Raw genomic sequence first — 24,083 nt, forward strand, 5'->3', positions numbered from 1 at the left:
AAACCAAAGACTCGTAAAAGAGAACCAGGACCATAGGAGGGACTCAATCAGCCATAACCTTTTTTTTTTCTTTTTTTTGCGCTGCGCCAAAGTGACAAATCCAAGGAACATCCGTCCGAACCGTAGCTTTATACAGAAACATGGGCTAGATGTCGGAGCACAGTCGGTTTGAAGCCCATGTTGGAAATAAGAAAAGGAAATCGTCTTTTGTAGATCCCATCCCGTGAAACCGTAACAACCCGAACCGAATGCATACTGGCGTTGCTTTTTTTTTTTTTTTTTTCTTTGTCTTTCGTTTCTTCAACTCGTATCATGACATTGCCGTGCAGTGTAGGACATGACTGGTCTCTCCGCCTGATCCAACCTTCATCTCTGAACCGGATCGTTTACAGGGTAGGTTGAGCTTCCTTGGCTTGCTGTTCACCGCCAGGCGTGAGCATCTGAAAGTGAACCTGTTAGCACATTGCCTGACATTTCTAGACTCGACACAAAACCCAAGAAACATACCTCATTAGCTCCCCGAATCATACCCTGCTCCCGCTCCAACTGCACGTACTGCTCCTCCTCAGCATACGCAAGCGCCCACGGAACACCCAGCAAGAATGCGGTAGTGCTGATAACCCACAGTGCCCGACCACTGAACAGAACGCTGGACTTTGTGAACGAGGAGATGTAGGAGACGGAGGAGGAAAATTGGCGGCGGGCGGAGGGAGGAAGAATGTCTTTCAAGGCGCTGATACGGTCGCCGAGGGTCTCGCCCTCGACTTCGATTTCGGAATCGTTGGAGATTTCGGATTCTGTATTTGTAGCCGAGGATTAGCGTGCCCGTTGGAAATTTTGGTGGCTTTTTGTTTCGGTAATGCGGGATAGCAGGCACTTCTTCGTGCTCGATGCCGGATATGGGCGGACGAAAGAAACAAAGCCTGGCACACTGCTTCAATAGATATCGGTATACTAACCAGTGTCGGTAAAATCCTCCTCCTCGTCGTCCGTCGCAAGAAGCACATTGTCCTTGGAGGCCTGAGGCTTCTCCTGGGTGAAGTGCTCGTCTTCAACCTCGGTAAGTCTGACCATTATGGCGGTCCCTGTTTAAAAATGGTATCAAGAGTAGAAAAAGAGAAATTGATATAGGAAGGTGGACGCAAACTGCTCGTGGGTGAAGTTGTGCATTCGATGACGGTCTTTTTCGGGAACGGAGATTGGTTGCCGGAAATCGAGGTAACTGTTTTTCCGGGGCTGCACGAAACGGCATCTTGGTGCCTTAGGTGTGGATAGGGCAAAGTCGTCATGGGCGTATCATGCCATCTTCACATATAAAATACATTTACATTAACACTAGCTATGTTACACCAAATAAATGAGATCAATCTTGATCCTGATGTGCCATCGACCTTCCCGACTTCCCGCTAGTCGTCTGTCCCTTCAATGTAGTATCAACATCCGCCTTCGACAACAGGATGTCCTCTTTATTCGGCGACTGAGCGCGGAAGAGCATCCAGCTGCCGGCCATTACGGCGAAGATGCTCAATATGGCTTTGTTCCGGGTGCTGTAAGTAGGTTACCGGAATGTTAGTGAGATGAAGAATGTAGACGGAAACTGGAGGAACTCACTTGACGCTCCCTGGGTGGCCGTTGGTGATTGAGACCATTTTGGGGTGTTTTGTTGAGTGTGGAATGATAAATATAGTTGATGAGTCAAATGGATCAAAATAGAGGCTAATATGAAGGAACATCTCTGGACACAGTGCTTGATATCCGTTTTTTATATACTCCGTTCAACATTATGTTTCGTTGCAATGACGTCGATGGCGAGGAACGATGGCGGAAACCAGAGTACTTTATTAGACAGTCTAAAGCAGGAGGATCAGGAGAGAGGAGAACAAAGTGCGTAGTATACATTCATATTGCCATCTCTAAATACAGAGTACACCGGACATCAAATACCGTAATTCGTACCAACAACGCTACCCACAAATTTTTTTTTCTCTATATAGTACACCGAACCGTGCAGATTAAGAAAAGAGTAAAGAGAATGTCATATCCAAGTCCAAGTCCAACTACCGCTTACACTCTTCCCAGTTTCCACCGCGCTATCCGTTCCTGAATCTCTTCCCAGGGGAACGGGCGAAGTTTGTAGCCTTCAAGCTCACCCTCCTGCAGCACCACAGTCGGCTTCCCGGTACCCTGGCCGGGGTTCTTGACATCACCACCAAAAACCTGGCGGGCAACACGGCGCAGATCCTCGACGGTCAGTGCCTCGATATGGCGGCACATCTCGCTCACGCTAACCTTGCGACCGTGCACCTGGACCTGACGGCCAAGATCCTCGAGTTCGACCATGCGGGACTCGAGGTTCATCAGAAGAGAGGAGCGGAGTTGGTTCTTGGCGCGGTTGACTTCATGGGGCTGCAGGGCCCAGTAGCCGCTGTCTTGCGATAGAGCGTGCAGTTCCCGGCACATAACTTCTAACATCTCGGTGGTGCGCGTGGGGCTGCAGGAGGCGGAGATACCGAAGATACCACTGTCCGTGTAGCTGTGGTTGAAAGCAATGCAGCTTTCAACCCATCCGTATTGGTTGAGGACATTGGTGTAGAGACGAGTGTACATGCCCTTACCTGGACCGCCGGCGGAGAAGGAACCGCCGCCTCCGAGGAGGGTCTGGAGAGTAGCGAGCGCGTAGATATCGGTGTTGGAAATTGGGAGAGCCTCAAAGGCAAGATGGATGTGACTCAGGCGAGGCATCATGGGGTTGGCAGGCGGAGGGATAGGAGGAAGGGCAATGAATCCACCAGTGTAGTAGGAAGGACGCTTCAAGTCCAACATTGACGGCTCAACCATCGAAGGATCCAGAGGGGAGACAGAGCTGTTCTTGTACGACGAGCCGGAGAAGCTCTTCAGGAATGGGAGTTTGGAAAGGAAGCTAGACTCTGTCGACTGCGACGCAGCTCCGCTGGAGACTGTCGACGACGGAGTGAACTGAGGGACTGTAGGCACCTGACCCTCCCTCGCGACTGACTCGGAATCCGAAAGCGTGGTGTCGATACCACTGCCCGACAGGACGGGGCCAGTTCCCTGCTGTCTTGCCTTCATATCACCAAAGTATTGCTCCGTAAGCTTGACGGCTTCCTCGTGCGGAACTCCGGCAAAAGCGACGACAATCCGGTCAGGGTTGAAGAACGCTTCCCGGTACCGTTCCACCACAGCCTTGTTGATTTCACCCAATCTCTCCCTTGGACAGAGCAACGGGTTACCCAATGTGTTCTCCCTGTACGCAGCCATATGCACCAGCTCAGGCAAGATAAGCTCCGGCTTCACCCAAATCTCATCAATCTCATACTCCGCAGTTGCCAGCTGCTGCAACACCTCCTCCTCGGTGATCAACGGATCCCGAATCGTCTCCGCCAACAGACCCAGAGTGGTCGGCACCGCCGAGTTGAAACTGGCGGACTGGTACATCAACGACTCCCGGGACGAAGCGCACTGAATGTTTCCTCCCAGCGCCTCGAGGGACTCCAGCATCTCATCGCTCGAGCGCTTGTTGGTCGACTTGAATGCCAATCGGTCCATGATGTGGCTAACACCCCGCAGACTCTCGTCTTCGTAGCGGGATCCGGCATCGACGTAGACCCCAACGCCGGCGAAGGGTCCTGGTAAAGACTCGGTGGCGACACGGACGCCATTGGATAGTGTGGTGATTTGATCTAACTCGGCGGGATCCTGATTCCAAATATCAAGTGTTAGACAGCGCTTGAACAAGGTAAAACCATTATTGCATGAGATTCATTTACTTTGACGGTTGACTGGTTAACCGTGGAAAAGCTCCTGGACACTGAGCGAGGCACGCGAGCCAGCGGCTTCGCTGACTCGATGGCCCGCAATACAGACGGACGCATTGCTCCTGATATATTTCAAAGACGTTTAAAAGCTGTTTCTCCCCTCTTGCGTAGGAACCTGCACGAGGACTTGTTCGCTGCGGCGGCAGCCAAGAACAGTTCGGGCCGGAGTCTTCTGCCGTATGCTTATCTAATCGGGTTGTGCTCGAGTACAATTTCGATATGATTCTGCAAGAATGCGATATCTTCCGAGTAATTGAGATTTTTATTCTTGAATCCCGTATACTAGACCTATGCTTGGATGGATTACATACAAATATCAAAATTCACCATTGGAAAGCTGAGGAACGTCGTGTTATTAATGGACAGTCTAGAATCCAGTCTCTCACTGAGTAATGAAACCGAGAGGATTAGAAAAACATGAATTTTGATGGTTGTACAATCTATCTCGTCAATGTGAATATGTTGAGGAAATCATTGGGGATTGAAATGATTAAGGATTCTGCAAAGCCCATGCGCGATACCAATCAAGACAAGAAGCATTGGCGACGCTTGCTCCTATCTTAATATTCATTCCACACAAGATTTGCTTCACTGCATTCTCAACTTTCTTGCCATTCGACGTTACAGGGATCTCCGGACAAGCAGCCACGACAGCAGGAACATGGCGCGCGCTCAGTTCCTTGCGGATTGTACCCTGGATGCGCGCCGCAAGCTCCGCAGGTAAGACTGGATTGGTATCAGTGTTCGAGGCCAGCTTCACGAACAGGACGACAGTTTCGTCTGTGTCAATTCCTTCTCGCCGGCGGCCGATACATAGCGAGTCTTCGATTTCCTCTGCGAAGTGCTTGAGGAGGACGTTGTAGATCTCCGCGCTGCCGAACCGGACGCCAGCGGGTTTCAGGACTCCGTCGCTACGGCCCAACATCGTTACGCCCCACGTAACGGGATTGAGTCGTACAAAATCTCCATGGTGCCAGACCGACGGACCGAAGACGTCAAAATAACTCTTTCGGTATTTCTCCGCTCCCGCCGGGCCAGGTGGCCAGAACATGACGGGCTGTGCTGGGAATGGTGTTGTACAGACGAGGTCTCCTGGCTCTGAGGATGCGCTGATATCCTTTCCAGCATAATCAAAAGCGTGAACAGCCATGCCCAGACAGCGGCATTGGATTTCGCCTTTGTGAACAGGCAAAATGGGACAGCTGCCACAGAACAGTGACAAGATATCAGTACCGCCGGTAATAGAGCCCAGCATGATGTCCGGATGAAGGGATGAGTATACGTATTCGAATGTCGAAGGGGCGAGGGGTGAACCGGTACTGAAGATTGCCCTTAGAGTCTGTAGAGTCACTGGTCGATTAGGGTGCTTCCTAGGGTTCAGAGATGCCTGCTCCAGAATAGAAAGATACTTTGCAGAAGTCCCAAACTGTGTAATTTGCAGTTCATCGATGAGACGCAGCATTGCCATCTCTCCGTTTCCTCCTTCAGCATCGAATGGCCGGAAAGGAGAACCGTCGTAGGTGACAATAGTGGCACCACTCGCCAAAGCACCAACAAGCCAGTGCCACATCATCCAGGTAGTCGTAGTAAAATAAAACAATCTATCACCGGGACGGATATCGCAATGCAAAACGTGCTCCTTTTTGTGCTGCAACAGTGTCCCCAGGGCGCCGTGGACAATCGGCTTCGGGGCTCCGGTTGTGCCCGAGGAGTACAGGATGTACACTGGATGGTCAGGTTCCAAGCTTGCAAATTCCAATGGAGCTGATGGATTGCTGGCCGTCGACAGGAATTCATCGTATCTATAAGCCTTTCCCTGCTGAGGCTGCAGATCTGCAAAGTTGAATCGATGAGATGTGACTGTCTCGAACACGACCAACCGTTCCAAATGCGGCAGGTCAGAGACAATCTGTTGGACCTTGGCTTGAGCACTGTGGAGTTTACCGTTGTAAAGTGATGCGTTGTCTGCAAACAGAATCTTTGGCTCTATCTGCCTCAGACGCTCTAACACGGCATGGACCCCAGTATCAGGAGAAACGCCAGTCCAGAAAGCACCTATAGAGGCCGTTGCCAACATGGCGACAACAGTGTTGGCATGGTTCCCGAGAAAACCGGCCACGCGGTCTCCTGACTGCAGTCCAGCTTCCTTGAGGGCATTGGCACACTGTCGTACCCGATTCCGCAATTCTTTCCACGAGACATATTCGCGATCCAACTCGGTAGCAGAGATCACAGCTACCGCATTCTCATCCGGAGAGCTGGCTGGATAGAGAAGATTCTCAGCGTAGTTGAGCTTGCTACCGGAAAAGAAAGCTGGTCTGGGGAAGAGCTGCTGATCTGATTCCAGAACCTGGGGACCATTAGTTAACAAATGTCATTGCCATAGGGATATGACATGCTCACCGTTTCATATGACTTATGAGCTTTCACAGCGGTGTAATGCCAAACATCCTCCCAAAATTTAGCAGGCTCCGAGACGCTCCACTGCCACAAGCCATGGTAGCCGTCAAGAGGGACACCGTGCTTCTGGCTCGTTCTTTTCATGAAGTCATACATCTTGGTGTCTTGTGGGGACGAATGTCGCCATAGTTCCCTGGGACCGTCATGATTGTTCAGTCCGTCGATGGAAGGCATTATCAATGGTGCTATACCGCGGATCCGAAGTAAAAGAAGCCGTCCCTAGTTGGTGTTATGATGTGTTAAGAGTGGACAATTAGCGGCACAACCAGCAATTGAAGACAACGGATTAAAGACAGTTCGAGCTTGAATCTGGGCTGGAAAGCTTTGATTGAAGGAAAGTGAATTAAGCACCAGGGACGCTTGAGCTGTCAGCGTGGAACCGCGGAAAACACCGGGTGGTCCAGATTCCGTCCGCGGAAAGCGATAGCAATGGTAGTAGTTTTGGGGGTGGAGGGTAGTATTGTCAGGGTAGGATTCTGAATGGTCAATTCAGACAAGAGTCATCAGAAGAGACAAGTAGATCCTTTTTTTTTAACTGTTGTAGTGTCCTCCATAGTAAGAGTAGTAAGCTGAGGCTATCTATCCCTGCGCGCCTTAATGCCTTGATACCTTGTTAACGAGGCACCGATTGATAATCAGTTACTCCGAACATTCAATTTTGAACCATTCTCAACGTGTCCTGTCAGTGAGCATCGATACAGAGTACATAAGAGCAAGAACAAATATCCCAATGAGAAGTACAAGTGCGCCACACCGAGTATCAGGACAGTTGATCAGAGTGCTCTGCTTCACCTTGCATCAGCCCCTTTTTTCGACCGTTACCCTGTACTGTACTCTATACACCGTATGAGCAGTTTATTCCTGCCTCTCAATTGAGCAATCCGTCCATGATTGCCTTTCCAGTCTTCTTGTTTATTACTTTTTCTTAGTGTTTTTATTCTGCAGGGGCAAAAAAAGAATCGATCAGGGGCTAAACTAGCTTATCCACTCTCCGGTACAAGGCCGTACGTATCGTTACCGGAATCTCAGTCCACCGGCTGTCCGGCCCAGCCTCCACTGTGACAATACAGGTAAGAGTCCACATTGTGTTCATTCATTAATTTCATCGTGTCTTCTCTCACTCTGTTCTTTTCTCTCTCTTCTCTTCTTCTTCTTTTCCCTCTGAATTGTATTCTCGATTTCTTCAATTGATCTGTCTTCATCCGTCCTTTCTAGTCCATATTTCCCGTTGCGTGGACTGATTCCTGCGGTTCTCTGGGCTGCGTGCCCTTTTCTTTTCTTTTTCTTTTTTTTCCCACGTGCACAATCAGGCATAACTTGATTATACATCCTGTGCACAAGTCGGAGTCCTCGGGTTCTGCTCAACAACGGTCTTTCTACCATTTTTTCTCTCCTGCTTCATCTCAGCTTCTTGGACTATGTACATTCCATTCCAGCGCCGTTGAATATCTAATCTTGCTTTATCTGCGTCCATATCAATCTTCTCAGTGAGACTGACTAGCTTTGGTCTATCTAGAATCATCTCCAGCCATCCATTGCCGCCTACAGAAGCATCTCTCGCGACAAGAAGGGGGGGAAAAAAAAGGAGAGATAAATAAGACGAATACACCGTCTTTGTCAGATTCAAACTTCATTCAGTTTCAATACTCGACCGGGGAAGCGCACTCCAGCCTTTCCTATCTCCGGTGTTGACCTCGCCGCTGCCCGTTTCCGCTTCTCCCTGGTTCTTTCCTGCGATGCCTCGTCGATCTGCGGCTTCCTCTTCCACCACCGATTCTCCCAACTCGCCGTCCTTTTCTACTTCGATTCCCGGAAAGGGCGGTATACCCATCAAGGCCCCCAACCGTCTGAGCCAATTCTTCTCTTCGCCTAAATCCAAGTCCGAACCTCAGACTGCCCAGGCGGCCCTCCAGTCCGTCAGTGGGAATACACCTAGTCCCTCTACTCCTCCGATAAGCTCAGCCTCACTGTCATTACCGACTATCTCTCTCTCCACAGCTACGGCGGACAATCCCAACATGGACGAACCGCCCACCACGCTCTTTCAACCTCCGTCGCCCGAAGAGGCACGCCGCTTGGCTAAACAACATGCGCAGTTCGGTCCCATCGGTCATCATAGCCACCGGTATTCGAGTCGACACCCCGGTGGTGTCTTCCCGGAGCCCGTGATGGACGAACCGCCTTATTATTATCTTATCACCACCTACATTAGTTACCTAATCCTAATTGCCTTCGGTCATGTCCGTGACTTCTTCGGTAAGCGTTTCCGCGAAGAGAACTATCGACACCTAAAACCGCGGAATGGCTACGGTGCCCTCAACAGTGATTTCGATAACTTCTATGTTCGTCGTCTCAAGTTGCGTATCAACGACTGTTTCGACCGGCCCACGACTGGCGTTCCCGGACGTACCATTAGCCTGATTGACCGCAAAACGGATGACCATAACAAGCACTTCTACTTTACAGGCACCACCACCGATACACTCAACCTGAGCTCTTACAACTACCTTGGTTTCGCTCAATCCGAAGGTCCGTGTGCGGATTACGCTGAGGAGATCATGAGAAAGTATGGTATCACCGCTCCCAGCACTCGCGCCGAAGTGGGAACGCAAGACCTTCATACAGAAGTGGAGGATCTGGTCGCTAGATTTGTGGGCAAGGAATCCTCGATGGTCTTCTCGATGGGATTTGGCACCAATGCCACCATCTTCCCTGCACTGGTTAGCAAAGGTTGCCTGATCATTTCGGATGAACTGAACCACGCGTCGATTCGTTTTGGAGCCCGTCTCTCGGGTGCGTCCATTGGCATGTTCAAGCACAATGACATGAAAGATTTGGAAGTCAAGTTGCGGGAGGCTATCTCCCAGGGCCAGCCTCGGACCCACCGCCCATGGAAGAAGATTCTTGTGGTCGTTGAGGGTCTCTACTCGATGGAAGGCTCCATGTGCAACCTGCCCGGTCTCATTGCTTTGAAACGTCGCTACAAATTCCACCTTTTTATCGACGAAGCTCACTCGATTGGTGCGATCGGCCCTCGGGGCCGGGGGGTGTGTGACTATTTCAGCATCGATACCCATGAAGTGGATATCCTAATGGGCACTTTGACTAAGTCCTTTGGAGCCAATGGCGGGTACATCGCCGGTGATAAGGTCATGATTGACAAACTACGTGCCACGAACTCCGGTGTTATCTTTGGAGAATCTCCGGCTCCAGCCGTCCTGGCGCAGATATCCTCTGCACTTCGAATTATCAACGGTGAAATTATCCCTGGCCAAGGCGAAGAGCGGCTACAGCGTCTGGCCTTCAACTCGCGATACCTTCGTCTCGGCTTGAAGCGTCTTGGCTTTATAGTATATGGTCACGACGATTCGCCAATTATACCTGTTCTTCTCTTCAACCCTGCTAAGATGCCCGCCTTCTCCCACGAGATGCTCCGAAGGAAGATCTCCGTGGTCGTTGTCGGCTATCCTGCGACTCCTTTGGTCTCGTCTCGGGCTCGTTTCTGTGTCTCCGCCGCTCACACCAAAGAAGATCTCGACCGAATTCTGACCGCTTGTGATGAAATTGGGAACGTCCTCCAATTGAAGTTCTCCACCGGTATTGCTGGCGGTGCACTACCAGAAAATGGGGAGCTGGCACCCCCTCCGGAAATGGAGAAGGAGTGGCGCAGCAAGCGGTCTCCCTCCATCCTTCCTCCCCGATGGCGCATCGAAGACGTTATCCGACGTGGTGTTCAAGACTCAAAGGCACCCATGTACTAAACGTACCATCAATCGAGTCGTTCATCTGTGGACTGCATGCAATTATGTCGTTACGCCCGGTGCTATCGGGTGATGTTCTGTGTCCCTTGGTGTGAGGAGTAGGTCAGCGTCTTTTTTCCAACAGATTCGGTCGATGCTGGTCATGCCGCGTCGCAAGCTGCTTTAATATTTTTTGATGCTTACAATGTATCATTAGGCGATCATTGATTGCCATGTTTCTCTTCTGCGTGTTCCGCCCCTGACCTCCATCCTATAACCCATGAGAAAGGGTTCAGTGTGGGAGAAAAAAAGAAGATTATGAACAATGAACGAATATGCCTCTTGTGTGATTTCAACCATGACCGAGCAACCTTTTTTCTTCTTTCCTTCGCTCCCTTTTTCTTTCTTCGCACTATGGTCCTCGTCAACCAGTCGAGAGCCTTGTTGCCCGGTTTTTACTTTTCTCTTTGCTGTCCATTTGCTTCTCTATTCATTTTAGCTTACAAACTCCTACTTTAATATGTTGATATGCAGGCCCTGTTCTCTCCCCCCACCAAGTGCTGGAGGGGGTTTTCGGACTTGGGATGGTTCTCTTGGTTGCTTACAGATTGTTTTGGGGCGGTTTGCATCGCCATTCCCAGAGCGTTTGCTAGGCTGTGTGTTTATATTTAGATGATCGTCAATATATTTTTACTGAAACATGATGTACTTGTGTTAGATATTTGTGTAGAATGATACTAATTGCTAATGACTGTCTTGAAATGGGAAGGTGTGTAAATCTTATGCTGATTGGTTGATGTATTCGCGGATGCTGGGCAGTGTAATGGTAGTACGTAGTAACACAAGAACGCCAATCGAGAAAGGTATGCAGTATGAGTATGTGTATCTATCTATCCCAACCCAATAACAAGAATAACCGCCAAAGCCAAAACAAGAAAAAGGCAAACAAATAAATATAAGTGCCACATCATGCACGTCATGCTGAGAATGATTCAAACAAAACAGAACGACACAAAACGGAAAGAGATCGTTTAAGCATCAAAAGAAGAGATCTAGACAGCACCATACCTCTCCGACTCCCCACCCAACAAAGCCCGACTTTCCTGAGCATGCTGTTGCTGCCGACGGACCGGAGAAATAGAGGGGATCCAGCCTCTCATCCAGCCCCGGACTCGAGTCCAGCGAGCACCACGGCTGTCCTTGGGGTCGTCGTTTTCTTCACCGTCAACTTCCACTACTGATTCATCATCCTTGGATCCGTACATAAGGAACTGGACTCCCATGAAACCGTCGAAAAAGAGTACGCCAAAAGCACCGAGGAAGAACGGTGTTGAGCGGCTGATCCAGTCGAGGCGGTTGCTTCCATCCGCATCGGCCCAGCCACCGCCTCCGTAGGGAGGGAAGTTGTTCCAGGCGTAGGGGTTTGTGAGAAGGGAGGCGGAGTAGAAGAGGTTACCGCCAAAGGCCGCCATGAAGAGGAGAGGGGAGAGTCCGGCGGTGCTCTTGCGGCAGTAGTTCTTGTAGAGTTGCGGAGGGCGGGAGCCGAGGTAGAGGAATGTGGACATCCAGGAGATAACCTGGCCGATGATTTCCAGGGAGTCTTTTTGGGCGACTGGTGTTTCGGGAGTGATTTCGGTGGGGGAGGCGTTTGCGGCGACTGCGCAAAACATAGAGGCCATGAGGAGGGTGCGAGGAGATGCGAAGCCAGGAGGAGACCCGTTTCCTGCTTTGACGACGGGGCGGCGTTTCTCGTTGGAATAGGATGAATTTTGGTGGCCGTTGGACGAGCAAGAGGGAGATACCCCCTCAACAGTGTAATTAGCACTCTTGGTATCTAAGCTCTTTGTAGCAGTTTCTCGGGCCGTCGAACGACGGACCGAATTATCCTCATTCACCGAAACTCCATCCAAAACGCCTCCCGCACCGTCACCGTGGCGCGGATAGGTTATACTCTCGTATGGAACCTGTCGATTCTGATGGTACGTATACCAAAAGAACTGGAAAACAAGGGTAAGGTCGACTAAGACATAGTAACCCGCAACCACAACCTGCCAACCCGCCTGCCGTGTGAGAAGTGCGCCCACGAGATTGCTCGCATCACCCAGACACCATTCGATCAGGAAGTATATTGATAACCCCGATGTCGATTTGATCTGGTAGTTCTTGTATATTTGAGGGAGTTGGGCGAAGAGCCATGAGATAATGCTGCATGTTCCGAGGACGGAGGAGACAAGGGCGAGAGGTGTCGGGATGCACGTATGGAGGTAGGAGGAAACGACGGCGAAGAAGGATGAGGACGGTTCGCAATGATGAGGGAGGATAGCAGCGGCTGCTGAATTGACGTAGTGTAATAATGGTGGAGGCATTGTTACACTTGTATCGGATATAATGAGGCGTTGGCGAGATAAGGGCGACGGGAATGGACTAACAAACACCGATCGTCTCAACATAGAAAAGTAGAAACAGTCTAAACACGCAAAAATGTTATATCAGGAAAGACATAAATAGAGAGATGAAGGTAAAACAGCACGAAAATGGCGGAGGACGAAAACGGTCATAAGGGGCCATTCTCAGCTGAGTCTTGTCCGCCCCAGTCATGTGCTCTCCTTATCAAGTGCATGACGCGCCCTTATCGCCGGACCCATCCGGTGAACCACGTAAATCGGGCCAATCAGAGTTTAGTGTGGGGTCAATCAGCCGCAGATCGGTGGGCAATTGTTTATCGTGATGACTCAGCTGCCGATAGGGAAGGAGAGCCCGATGTTTGGCCTAAAATAGAACGTCAACTGTCAAGAGCATTGGTAATTATCATTGTATTGGGGCTTTCATTCTCATATGAAAGTCATAGGCTAAAGTCAGCAAGAAAACAAACTCAACTAACTACTTTCGACTTTCTAAAACGAGCTAACAATGAACAATGGTGTCCATGATGTCCATGATGATGATCACGATGTGGATGGTGGTGGTGGCCATGACCGAAAACTTTTTCAAAAATACTCTCATGGTGATCATCGTCATAATGGTGATAGTCATGATAATGATCACGGTGGTGCGAATCATGGTGTCTGCCGAATCCTAGGATACTATCAAAGATACTCCGGTCCTCGTCGCAATCGGAAGTGTAGTACGGCCTTCGGTACGGCGGTCTAGGGCTGTAAGCTCGGGGGCAATAGCCGGGGTCCCGTGGTGGTTAGCTACTAGTATTTGCTGGCTGATGTTCAATAGACACTAAAAGGAAGGTGAGAAACTTACTAGTAGTACCTGTTGTTCCCCCATCCCCGGTTCTAGTATGACTCCCGCGGATCGTAGTAGTCGTACTGGTCACCCCGAGGTCGAGGCGGAGTCACGCTGCCGTGGATGCTGCGGTGGAGCGTTGTAATGGTTGTACTACGCAGAACTCCGATTCTGGTTATACGACTGACGAGGTTGTTCCTGGGGGCTCTTGTATCCGTTCGGTTGGTAGACGAACACCGGAGGAGCACTGCCGTAACTCGCCTTGCCGGCGTATTGAGCGTCGCGACCAGACATGGTGCAAGTGACTGAAAGTATAGTTAACAAAGATTTATATCGAAGACGACGATAGATAGCTATACCGTGGAAAGATCTTTTGTTGCTGTTGCAGAGGGTTGAATGATTGTCAATAAAACGGGGTATTAGAGCTTTCCATGCAGGGATCAATCGTGTGTCGCAGGCAGCATCACCTAGCATCACCTCTGATCGAACCATGAGCAGTTCACACCTGAATCAGAAAAGGAAAGAAAAAAAGAAAAAAAAAACTGTATTTGCCTTGGGGTATCCCAGTCGAAGTAAATAACATACAATAAGGCAGACAAAACTAAACACATGACGTTAGATAACAAGCTGCCAACAGTGTAGAGCTTGAAAATAGAACGAAGATGAGAGACCGATTGAAAGTACACAAAAGGAGATGAAATAAAGAAACGAAGGACTCCAATCAACGGAGGATCGAACAAGATAAGAGAAAGACAGTCTATGTGCCCAGCACATATGAGCTGTTAACAAATAACACAGGCGTACTGCATTGGCGGCCGTCGAACCAAGGTACATGGCGGTTGAAATATGCGACCAATATATAAATTGCTTTTTCCAAATGAGTTTTAGATGCGGTTGACCAGTTGACCCTGGGACTTGCGGCCTACCCACTCAGCCAGCATCTCATCAAGTTTACCGGTCATCTCTCTCAGCCTCTTGCTCTCCTCCTTGAACAGACTTCCTGTGATCGGATGATCAGGTCCTGCCGGAGGAACATTGGACTTGTCATGAACAATAATGAACAAGTCACGAATATCATTATCATCATCCAAATAGGATCGCAAGCTGGCATCGCTCCAAGTTGGAGTTTGAGGAGATGTGACAGAGCGCATCTCGTCGGTGTTCGGACCGTTGGTATCGGCACCTGGAGACGAGGGCGGAGAAACAGGAGAGTCGGAGCGCTTCTCGGGCGACAAATCGAGCATAAGCCCTGGTGCACCACTGGGAGCTTGAGCGTCAATTGGCGACACATCAATAGGTGACTCCAAACCTCGGTTTTGATAGCCTAGGTTTTCTGTGGGTGGGATTCCCTGAGGGGGAGTCGTGATCGGTTGTTGTTGAGCTGGCGCTCTTTCCCCAAACGCGTCTTGCCAGAGTCTATTGTTCGCCTCAATCGGTGGTGATGCCACAGAGTCGATGTTGCGAGACTGGACAGGTGGGGATGACTGCTTTATAGGACTCGATGCATTCTGAGATGACACTGTTTCCCGAGTATCCTCGGAAGACCTTGAGCGAGGAGACTGGACAGGCTCTTTCTCCTCCTCTTCAGGTACCACTTGTCGAATCCATTGGCTTCCTTTGGTTGTCGATGTTGCCCCTTGGACAGCTCTCGTAGCATCTTGGGCGGCCGATTCATACTGGGGATCTCTCTTCGTAGGAGATATTGACCCAGGTGGCTGCTTTTGGAGCTTGCCATTGTTCGGGGATCGAGTTTCGGGGGATGACACTGAGTCAAGAGACGCCTTTGGCGACCGTGGAGTTTCCGAAGAAAGTTTCTCCTGCTCCTCACCTTCATTCTCAGGCGCCTTGTTCTTCTTGTCTTTTCTTTTGAACAGACCACTGAGCATCCCCGGCTTCTTGTCTTTTCGCTTCTTGTCCTCTTTCTTATCATCGGCCGCGAGCGCCTTTTCGATTGCCTCCATACTGCTACGGTCCTGGAACGTGGAGCATGATCAGCCTTTGAGCTCAGCGAAGCTCCATAGCATCTACTAACCTCCTTGTTCTCATTAGAGGTGGCATTACTTCCTTCATCACGAAGAAGGTTGGGTGTCAATGATATCTTCTTCGGTTCGGCCGTGTCGTCCTTGAAGAACGAATCCGTATTCCGCACAGTGCCATTCCTAGACCTACTAATAGTACCACCTTCTAGCAATAAGTCAGCATCTCTTTTTTGTTTGTAAGATCTTCATAGGCATTACCTTCTGATTCCATGACTTCCTCAGCGGATTGTCGGGGTTCCGGGCTCTGGCGCTCCGTTTCTTGACTCTCTCGGGCGGTCTCTGGTTCTTGTGCCTCTTTGTCTCGCTGCGACTTTGTCCTGAGAGGCTCGACTACTATGTCTTCATCGTGGCCTTCTTCAATATCATCTGGTTCTGCTATATCTTCATCATCAATGTAGAAACCTCCGCCATCATCCTCGTCCTCGGTGGAATATTCGACGTCAGATGCTTCAATGTATGTAGGGGCAGTAAAAGCAACGGTCTTCGTGTTCCTACGGCGCATTGCTTTCTTCAACGGGTTCTTGGATTTCTCTGAGTTGTCGCCAAGCATTGTCGCAGAAAGCTACATAGGTTAGGGGCAAGCAAAAACAAATGCAATGCGGGTTCCACCTACATCGACGTTTCTGTGCTTATTTAACCTTGCCAATCTTTCGGTGGGTGTTTCGATATGTTCTGCTGGGAGGTATCCTACGCAGTGTGAGTAGCTGCTGGTGTCACAAGCGTGTCGTATCACGTACCGATACTGCCATCTTTCACAATCCGCACAAGCCACCAGTATGTGTTGCTGTCGTCGAGGAGAACCATAGTGTCCCCCTTTGCTGCATTGGCTTGCCCTTCAACGGTAGCGACAAAGTTATGAAGCGCATATACAAATTCGAAATCGATATCCTCTGCTCACAACACGTAAGTCACGATCGCCCCAATTACTGCAAGACTCCTGATACGGAACGATCCGAGCACACATCATCGCCCAGGGAAGCCTTGAAAAAAGTGTCGATCCAACGCACCATCATCAATTGATGGGGAACTTGATATCTTATCCATCATGTCGTCGTCCATAAGATCATCGCCTTCCCCATCCGTAAGATCACCATCCTCTGAAGACCCTCCGCCCAAATCATGATGGCGCTCATCGGGGTCCTCGTCGTCATACATATCGATGCCATCACCGTAGCCATCGGTCTCGCCAGTTGGTCCGTGCATAATCTCAGCGCGTGTGTCTTGGTCCGCATGGCGAATCGACAATTCCTGGTGGGGAGCCATGCCGCCATCGACAGGAGCCGGGTTGACGTTCTGAGTCGTATGATCCTTCGCCGAAGGTGCGTTCTGATCCTGCAGGTCAAGCGTATCTATTAAGATAATTTCGTGTCAGCATCATACTACTGCGGAGCCATATACCACTGATCGTCCAAACTTTCATCAACACCAGTAGTTGGAACATACCAGCTCGAACAATCCGAGGCCTTGACATATTGGTAACTCTTTGCGAACTCGACCGGTTGGTCTCAGTCGCGTAGCCGAAGAACGTGCGAAATTCCGCGATCAAAGAACGACTAATGGATTCAGGGGTGTCGGCCTCGAGCGAAAAGCCGGCGCGCTTTGACGTCAACGGCGCAAAGAAAAGGAGGGAATATAGTCAGAGAGATCCCACAAAGACAAGTACAGCCCTAATGGGTTTTAGTTGCAAAAGAAAGTAAGCGCCACGAACAACCACGGCGGGGAGGATTCGATGACGGTTGGATAGACAATTGACGAAGACTACTACCAGAGTGACGCCAGAAAGGGACAAACAAGGTAAGATTAACAGAGAAGAATGGTAAAGAAAAAAAAAGAGAGAAAATTAAAAATAAGAAGAGAAGAGAAGAGACACACCCGGAATAGAAACAGAAGCACCGAGGCCGTGTCAAATTAAGCTGGATTAAAGGCCCGACTGAGAGTTAAGTTCCCCGGACTTCGAAACAGCCAAAAGGAGGTTGTCTCGGGGACTCTGCGACAAAACAGACGCCCCTTGCGCGGGGCTGTCTGCGGCCCCTGATGGTTGCCCATATAGGAAATGTTGATGCCTTGGGAAACGGGCCGAAAGAAGGAGCACGATGCCAAGAGCTGCCAAGAGGTCTGAGTTACCAAGTAAGTTTTAGTGTCACTGGGTGGGGCTACTGCTCCCAACAGGCGGAGGAGGGTTGATCCGTGCGCTGATTGGCAGGAAGGCTGCATACTTTTGTAATCCCTCTCCCCGCAGGCGGCCATCATTTTCGTGCCTCCGTCATCGCCCGAAAGCATTTTCATCGCATTCTCTGACGTTGTTCTGCCTACTTTTTTCTTTATGTGTCGTCCACTTCACTCTAATTCTAATACTAATTTAATAATAGCACATTTCAGCGCCAATCTCTGACGCTATTTGCCTAAACCTGGAGAAATCCACTTCCCGTTCGGGGTTAGCAGCATTACAACTTCTCGAAAACTTCGATCGACAACTACCAGTCATTGCCCACCCACCCTCCTTCGTATATATCTGACGTATCCCACCGTCTGATCTTTGTCTTCCTTCCATCTCATCTTTTGCCCCCATCTTCCGTCTTTCTATACCATACCACCATCTTTTTCAAACCACGCAAACGCATAAAGACGACATACGACCAAGGCGAATACACATACCCCACTAGATTCACTACTCCGAAACTCCACTCGGAGCTGGTTTTGTGCTCTCTGAGGGCATGGCTCAGACGGAGAGCAACGCATTGGCGAGGCTGAGGCTGGACACGTCTTTCGAACGAACGCACGATCTCGGGTGGCGGAGTGAAAATGAGAACAGAGGAGTGCAGGATCATGGCGACGGTATCGAGGGCGGTCATACCAACAAGTTCTACGATTATGACACGCCCCGTTGCGGTACTGATGAAGACAATAGTGCAATGAATGGCCTACATTCAGCGACCCCTCCTATCTCAGTGCCCCGCCACGAGGAGCCTTCGAAAGAAGATCTCAGTTATCCGCACAAACCAGATGATGTTCGTGCCTCGCCTCTCGAGAGTTTTATTCAGAACCGGAGTCCATCCTTCGATTTCGACCATAACGCCATTCGCGATAGCGCCCAGCAGGAGCCGCTGGGAGAACCGTTGCCGAAACGCAATACCAGTATCAGAAATTTTCAGCGTTTCCAACCACGAAGCTCAGGGTTGAGGAACGCTTTGTCGCAAGAGGATGATGAAGCTTCTCAGCCAAAGTACCCAGCCTGGGGTTTCAGCCCCAGAAAATATCAAAGCCAACGGGCTTTTCCAACTGCAAGCCCTCGTGCTGTATTTCCGACCAGCCCAAACGACGATCTACCGGCAAATGCTACTTCTCTGACGTCAGTGTCCACTGCATCACCTCTTGCTGAGGAGCTGCGAACTCCTCCAGAGGGATTCAGGGGGATGTCGTCGCCACTTTGCATGGCATCCCCCAACTCCTTAGATGACCGCAGTTCCTGGTCCGGCAGCGCTGTGACGCCTTTCGGGAGTAAACCACGGGGTCTTCGGAGCAACACGACCCAAAGCCGGCGGTCTACTACCTCAAGTGGAAAATCCCCAGCTAGCATGTTCTTGTCCATGTGGAGTGGTCGTCCAGAGACAGAGCCTACTCCACAGCCTGACGACGAAGGTCAGATGGTCGGGACGGAGTACGTGCTTGGCAAACCGATAGGCCATGGAGGTTTTAGTACAGTGAAAGAGGCATATAAGGTGGAGGAACATGGAGAGCCACGACGGTTGGCTGTCAAGATTGTTAAGAAGCAAATTTCGGATAAGAGCGAGAAGGAGAACGACGAAGTTCAGGCAGAGTTCGACCACGAAGTTCGAGTGTGGCGGTATCTCAATCATCCCAACATCCTAACCCTGGATGCTGTCTATGAAACGGACTATGCGACATTCTGTTTCACCAAATACGCTATCGGTGGTACTTTATTTGATTCGATCCGTCAAAACCGCAATGGTCTGGAGACCAGTCTCGCAAAGAAATATACCTACCAACTCGCATGTGCGCTGCGATACCTACACGAAGATGCACGGGTAGTGCACAGAGACATCAAGCTCGAGAACTGCCTTCTCGATCCAGTCGAAGGCACACAAACGTCAAACCTCGTCCTTTGCGATTTCGGCATGGCAGAGTGGATGGCAACGGACAACGGTCCGGATTCGCCAGATCCGTACGACGACGATGCAGACCGTCCACCACCAAAGACCATTGGACCTGCGGAGTCAAGTACCAGCGTCGCCGGAAGCTTGGAATACGCGTCTCCAGAGTTACTACAATCCTCAAACGGGATCATCGACCCCGTGGTGGACATCTGGGCCTTTGGTGTCATTGTGTTCACTGTTATTGTCGGCTCACGGCCGTTCCAGGACCCCTTCAAGCCTCGCGTGCAAGCAAATATCATTGCCGGTAAATGGGATCAACAATCGGTGCTGGGAATGTTTGAGGACCCGCATACTCGCCAAGATCGAGAGGACGCACTCGAGCTGATCAAAGGCTGCCTCGAGATGGATATTGAGAAGCGTTGGACTATTCGAGAGATCTTGTCGTCACGCTGGTTGGACGGATTTGCGGAATGCAGTTCGCCAATTCCTTGGAGGCTATAAGTGCCTTTTTCTACTTTCTTTTCCCTTTCTATTTCCTTAAAGTGTCATCTCTCTACATCACTCTCATTCTATTCTTATGTTATTTATGACGAACGAGCGCTGGTGTTTGGGATTTATGGGATGATACCCTTACGATATTTGACCATTTGACGTTTCGATTGTTCGCATGCTTGGTTTTGAATTGGTTCATGGTTTCTTACGTTACTTTGATGAATTCGGGTTTTATGATGACTACGGTTATGAAAGCGTGGTTAGGCATGGCGTTTTATGGGGTTATGTTTTCGATTTTCTCTTTTTATACCACATACGTGAAAATGTCCTGCTAGTTTCATTGCAAAAGTCTTTTATAGCGGTTTTATAATTTTCGCTCTAATGAAAGCAAGTTGTGAAGCATGAGATGACTACTCGACCAGTAATACTTTATGATGTAGTGCTGTTGAGAGAATAATCCATTGATACATATTCCGATAATATTTATACAAGACAAAACATGAACCATCTAACCATATACAATCACCAAAGTCTGTTCTCCGGCAACACCTTCTCCTTCTTGACACCTGCCGTCGACTTCCTCCCCACCGGCGAACGGAAGAACAAACTGGGTCCCTCCATAGGCTTGAGCAAATGACTCAAGTACCCCCTATGCGCGGGATCACGATAGTATTCAATATCCCGACGCTTCGTCGGATCAGGCAGCCGGTACTGGAACCCCATCTCCTTCATGATATTCGACTCAGTCAACGCCTCAGCCCCCTCAGCCCCCTCCGCCTTGTGCAAGTCCTCACTGCCACTCTTCGTAGTCCATGCCATCGAGACGAACGGGTGCATTTCCCGGTTCATGATGCGGACGATTGCGGAGCGCGTGTAGAAGCGGGTCGTCACGGAGCCGCCAGCGGCCTCGACGGCAGCAATGGCGGAAGCGGAGGCGCGCGAGACGACGATGTGAATGGGTTGTTTAAGGATGCCCTCGCCGCCGCGGCCGAGGAGCTTCACGCCTTCTTTGGGTTGGTGGATGCAGCGGGATTGGGCGAGTTCGCGGACGGTGATAGGGCGGGTTGGGTCGATGCGGCCTTGGTCGATCCATTCTTGGATGCGGTCGAGGTTTGCGGGCGCCAGGTCGGCGGTGAAACTGAAAAAATATCAGTAAAAGTGATTCACAGCCGAAGGGGAGGAAGGACATACATGTTTGTAAACCCACGCTCTCCATGGACCACATTCTCCGGCGTCTGTCCACCGTTAAACCCCGTGGGGACCTTTCCATGTTGCTTCTGACCCTTATGGCCCCGTCCGGACGTCTTTCCCTTCCCTGAAGCCGGACCCCGACCGCGTCGGATCTTCTTACTGTACGCACCCGGGTTATCGGAAAGCGAAGCGAGGATGTGGGCGTTGCGGCTTTGCTGCTGCAGCTGCGGGAGCAGGAACGACAATGGCGAGTTGAATGGCTGGGCAGTTTTCGAGAACCAGCCCTGCGGCCGCGGGAGCGACAGCAGTTGCAGCCGTGGAGGCATTGTGATGGAATTGGATGTCTTTTGGTTATGGGCTGGCTGTGTGCCGGAGAGAGATATCAAAGTTGGTTGCGGCGGGGGAATGTCGGGCCGGTGTGTTGTGCTTATGTAACAATTCAACTGTGAAGCCCTGGGTTATTCTACATTAAGAATATCTATTGATTATGTTTCGTAAATTAAGAATGATTCATCGTGTGTTTTTCAATATAGCCTTCCCCCAGCGCGTATGGAAATATTGACTCTTTCGAGTTCCAGATAGAGAAAAGTAACCCTTCCAGCTCGAGACGGTTGGCACGATATCCTGCTTCAGCTCATCAGGCAAAGCCTCGATTCAATCGATAAATAAATAAGTAAAGCAGATGGCACATATCTTTGTCCATCAGTGAACACCCACCAACAGATCAGTTCGCACCCGGATTTGCTCGTTGACAAGCCAAGGCCATTGCTGCCATCACGGTCCTAATTGGTCTCAGGTCCCCTCGCTCCTCAGCGGCCTTCTTGACAGTTTCACTAGCCCAGACTATCAAGGCAATATCCGCCTCAACATTTTCACGCTCAGGGGATCCAATGATGTCGAGGCTTAGGATGAAGAATGGGACAAATTGGTGAAGCAAAATGAGACTACAAGAGAAGATGTCCTTGATTAGCACAAATCTAACTGACCATATATCGTGTTGAATGAGAACATACCTGATATTAAAGAGCGCGTGTTGATGAGCCGAAGCTAGGAGGGACTGAAATGTCTGCAGAGACTTTTTGGCAATATCTACGGTGCGATGTGGCAAGCCATCGCTGCCCTGGTTGCACTTCTTCGATTGGTAGAAGATGATGAGCATCTGGTAAATGCTGAACAGAACGTCCATACAAAACCACATGTCGACATGATTGGTGGTCGTGTTGGATAACTCCTCCTTTTCCGCTGGGTCAGACGATGGGTTCTCATTACAGGGACATGCAACGCACCGTGTTCCAATCAGACATAATGGACTGTACTTCCGCAATAAGGTTGTCGATTGTCTTGTCATATGCTTCCGTTTCTGGATCTGGCTTGGAGTCCACCAATTCCAAGTACTTGAGCGCGATCAAGTTTAGACGCATCGATGCCAGAAAATGAATCTGAATAAACCGCGTAGACTCATTTTCAACACCGTTGATAGAGGGATCAGGCAGATTTACCGTCCATGATCCTCTCTGAATACAGGCCGGCTTACCGAAGGACAGACGGAAAAGGCAGTCTGTCCGCAATAGATGCCAGAACTCAAATCGCTTCCGATTTTTTTCTACTTCGGTATCCTTTTTTGTGGGGTTGTCGGGAAGAGCGGGATTCTCATCAACGGAGAAATATCCTAGAGTCTTAGCGATTGTGCAGGCCTGGCCGAATATCTTCCACGAGAGTTCACTATTACAGCCCTCAAGCATCATTGATAACTGATTAAGTCGTCAGATTTTGTTTCCTGCAGTGCGGGGACTTGGGACTCGTCCTACCATAAGAATTGCTGCATACAAGTCTGCTGGCGTATGCTTGACATTGTCTAGCCAGCCGTCAACCAACGTCATACATGTATTGTAGAGATATTGCACAATTCCTCCCCTTCCGGGGCACTCATCAGTGCTCAACATAAGCCCTTGAAGAAGAATGTTGTAATAGATTATTTGGGACGTGTAGTCCAACTGGACATGAGGAATCTCCAGCAAGTCTGGAATGGTCATAACGAAATCCTCTCCCAAGGGAACTCGAAACCCCTCAAACTCGTATCCAGCATAGTAATCTAACGGGAACAGATAGGGATTAGCGGGAACATGCTTCGTCAACATCAGAGGGGAACAGGACGTACAGTGTATCCATTTCTTAGCCAACTCCTTGGAAATCCCTGCTGCAGGTTGGCCTTCTGTATGTGTATCCTCCATGCGTTCAATATCTGTCATTGCAGCATTTATCGTTTCGATGCAGCGCTCGTCATCGAAAAAGCGAGATTTCACATGCGCCAGGTGGTAGAACACGTTGGAACGAATGAATGATCTAGCCCCTTGATCATTAATCCGGCTCAGTACTGTATCCACCACTCCTCGCGTGGTTGGAGTATGGGTCTCGTCATCGTTGGGTCCTGAGATGTCCGAGTCATCGGATGAAACAGACATCGATGAGTGATATGCATCTTTGGGATCCTCGGCATCTCGATCAAGACTACAGTGATCCTCCAGGCGCTCAAGACGACGGAGGATATTGAGAAGAATATCTTGCTTATAAGTCTCAGTGACATGACTGCGAGCCGTTAGTGACAATAATTGGCCCAAGAAGAGAGGGAGGAAAGGTCACCTTCGCTTCTTAGCGCGCGGTTTTCTCGACAAGTATATGCATTCTGCATCAGCAGCTTCGCACTTGTCACATCGCGGATCCACTCTATTGCATCGAATCTGGCCTTATTGTCATTATTGTTTCTTGCTTATTGTCGGTCGAGACGGATTACCTTTTTGGACTGACAGCGGCTGCACTGAACACTGTTCTCAGTAAAGATGTTCAACAGTATTATTGAATTCTTAGCTTACTGATATATGCTTTGGTGGCCTCCGCGAACTCATTTCAACGATATTGTGTTGTTCAAGCGGGGAGTTGAAGGTCCGAGATACCGAGCACCGTCAGGGGGATTTAAAA

General features: G+C 49.9%; 10 protein-coding genes across 10 annotated transcripts; 2 read left to right on the top strand and 8 right to left on the bottom strand.

Annotated features, from left to right (window-relative positions):
- Positions 1–386: 386 nt before the first annotated feature.
- On the bottom strand, positions 387–1,074 carry ACHE_30280A (mitochondrial import receptor subunit TOM22; the record flags this gene model as incomplete). The annotated part of the gene is made up of 3 exons (XM_043276881.1): positions 387–440; positions 508–797; positions 960–1,074. 3 exons carry the CDS (start codon positions 1,072–1,074, stop codon positions 387–389), a joined length of 459 nt encoding a protein of 152 aa, XP_043134815.1.
- A 289-nt stretch (positions 1,075–1,363) lies between these two features.
- ACHE_30281A (uncharacterized protein) lies at positions 1,364–1,733 on the bottom strand (the record flags this gene model as incomplete). The annotated part of the gene is made up of 2 exons (XM_043276882.1): positions 1,364–1,547; positions 1,612–1,733. The coding sequence occupies 2 exons, from the start codon at positions 1,731–1,733 to the stop codon at positions 1,364–1,366; spliced, it is 306 nt and encodes a 101-aa protein (XP_043134816.1).
- A 331-nt stretch (positions 1,734–2,064) lies between these two features.
- On the bottom strand, positions 2,065–3,893 carry MAS2 (mitochondrial-processing protease subunit alpha; the record flags this gene model as incomplete). Its single annotated transcript, XM_043276883.1, has 2 exons — positions 2,065–3,717; positions 3,789–3,893. 2 exons carry the CDS (start codon positions 3,891–3,893, stop codon positions 2,065–2,067), a joined length of 1,758 nt encoding a protein of 585 aa, XP_043134817.1.
- Positions 3,894–4,326: 433 nt separating this feature from the next.
- Positions 4,327–6,470, bottom strand: ACHE_30283A (acetoacetate--CoA ligase family protein; the record flags this gene model as incomplete). Its single annotated transcript, XM_043276884.1, has 2 exons — positions 4,327–6,186; positions 6,240–6,470. 2 exons carry the CDS (start codon positions 6,468–6,470, stop codon positions 4,327–4,329), a joined length of 2,091 nt encoding a protein of 696 aa, XP_043134818.1.
- A 1,562-nt stretch (positions 6,471–8,032) lies between these two features.
- Positions 8,033–10,057, top strand: lcb2 (putative serine palmitoyltransferase 2; the record flags this gene model as incomplete). The annotated part of the gene is made up of 1 exon (XM_043276885.1): positions 8,033–10,057. The coding sequence occupies one exon, from the start codon at positions 8,033–8,035 to the stop codon at positions 10,055–10,057; it is 2,025 nt and encodes a 674-aa protein (XP_043134819.1).
- Positions 10,058–11,088: 1,031 nt separating this feature from the next.
- Positions 11,089–12,486, bottom strand: ACHE_30285A (PQ-loop repeat-containing protein; the record flags this gene model as incomplete). Its single annotated transcript, XM_043276886.1, has 1 exon — positions 11,089–12,486. The coding sequence occupies one exon, from the start codon at positions 12,484–12,486 to the stop codon at positions 11,089–11,091; it is 1,398 nt and encodes a 465-aa protein (XP_043134820.1).
- A 1,668-nt stretch (positions 12,487–14,154) lies between these two features.
- On the bottom strand, positions 14,155–16,780 carry ACHE_30286A (SH3 domain-containing protein; the record flags this gene model as incomplete). The annotated part of the gene is made up of 7 exons (XM_043276888.1): positions 14,155–15,243; positions 15,303–15,454; positions 15,508–15,871; positions 15,923–15,996; positions 16,047–16,199; positions 16,317–16,658; positions 16,753–16,780. 7 exons carry the CDS (start codon positions 16,778–16,780, stop codon positions 14,155–14,157), a joined length of 2,202 nt encoding a protein of 733 aa, XP_043134821.1.
- Positions 16,781–18,023: 1,243 nt separating this feature from the next.
- Positions 18,024–19,925, top strand: ACHE_30287S (uncharacterized protein; the record flags this gene model as incomplete). Its single annotated transcript, XM_043276889.1, has 1 exon — positions 18,024–19,925. The coding sequence occupies one exon, from the start codon at positions 18,024–18,026 to the stop codon at positions 19,923–19,925; it is 1,902 nt and encodes a 633-aa protein (XP_043134822.1).
- A 513-nt stretch (positions 19,926–20,438) lies between these two features.
- On the bottom strand, positions 20,439–21,433 carry MRPL10 (mitochondrial 54S ribosomal protein uL15m; the record flags this gene model as incomplete). Its single annotated transcript, XM_043276890.1, has 2 exons — positions 20,439–21,054; positions 21,108–21,433. The coding sequence occupies 2 exons, from the start codon at positions 21,431–21,433 to the stop codon at positions 20,439–20,441; spliced, it is 942 nt and encodes a 313-aa protein (XP_043134823.1).
- A 398-nt stretch (positions 21,434–21,831) lies between these two features.
- Positions 21,832–24,010, bottom strand: ACHE_30289A (uncharacterized protein; the record flags this gene model as incomplete). The annotated part of the gene is made up of 8 exons (XM_043276891.1): positions 21,832–22,051; positions 22,121–22,341; positions 22,394–22,858; positions 22,916–23,199; positions 23,266–23,693; positions 23,748–23,845; positions 23,899–23,922; positions 23,978–24,010. 8 exons carry the CDS (start codon positions 24,008–24,010, stop codon positions 21,832–21,834), a joined length of 1,773 nt encoding a protein of 590 aa, XP_043134824.1.
- Between the last annotated feature and the right edge of the window lie 73 nt (positions 24,011–24,083).

The sequence above is a fragment of the Aspergillus chevalieri genome, chromosome 3 (genome assembly GCF_016861735.1).
Source record: "Aspergillus chevalieri M1 DNA, chromosome 3, nearly complete sequence".
NCBI lineage: Eukaryota > Fungi > Ascomycota > Eurotiomycetes > Eurotiales > Aspergillaceae > Aspergillus > Aspergillus chevalieri.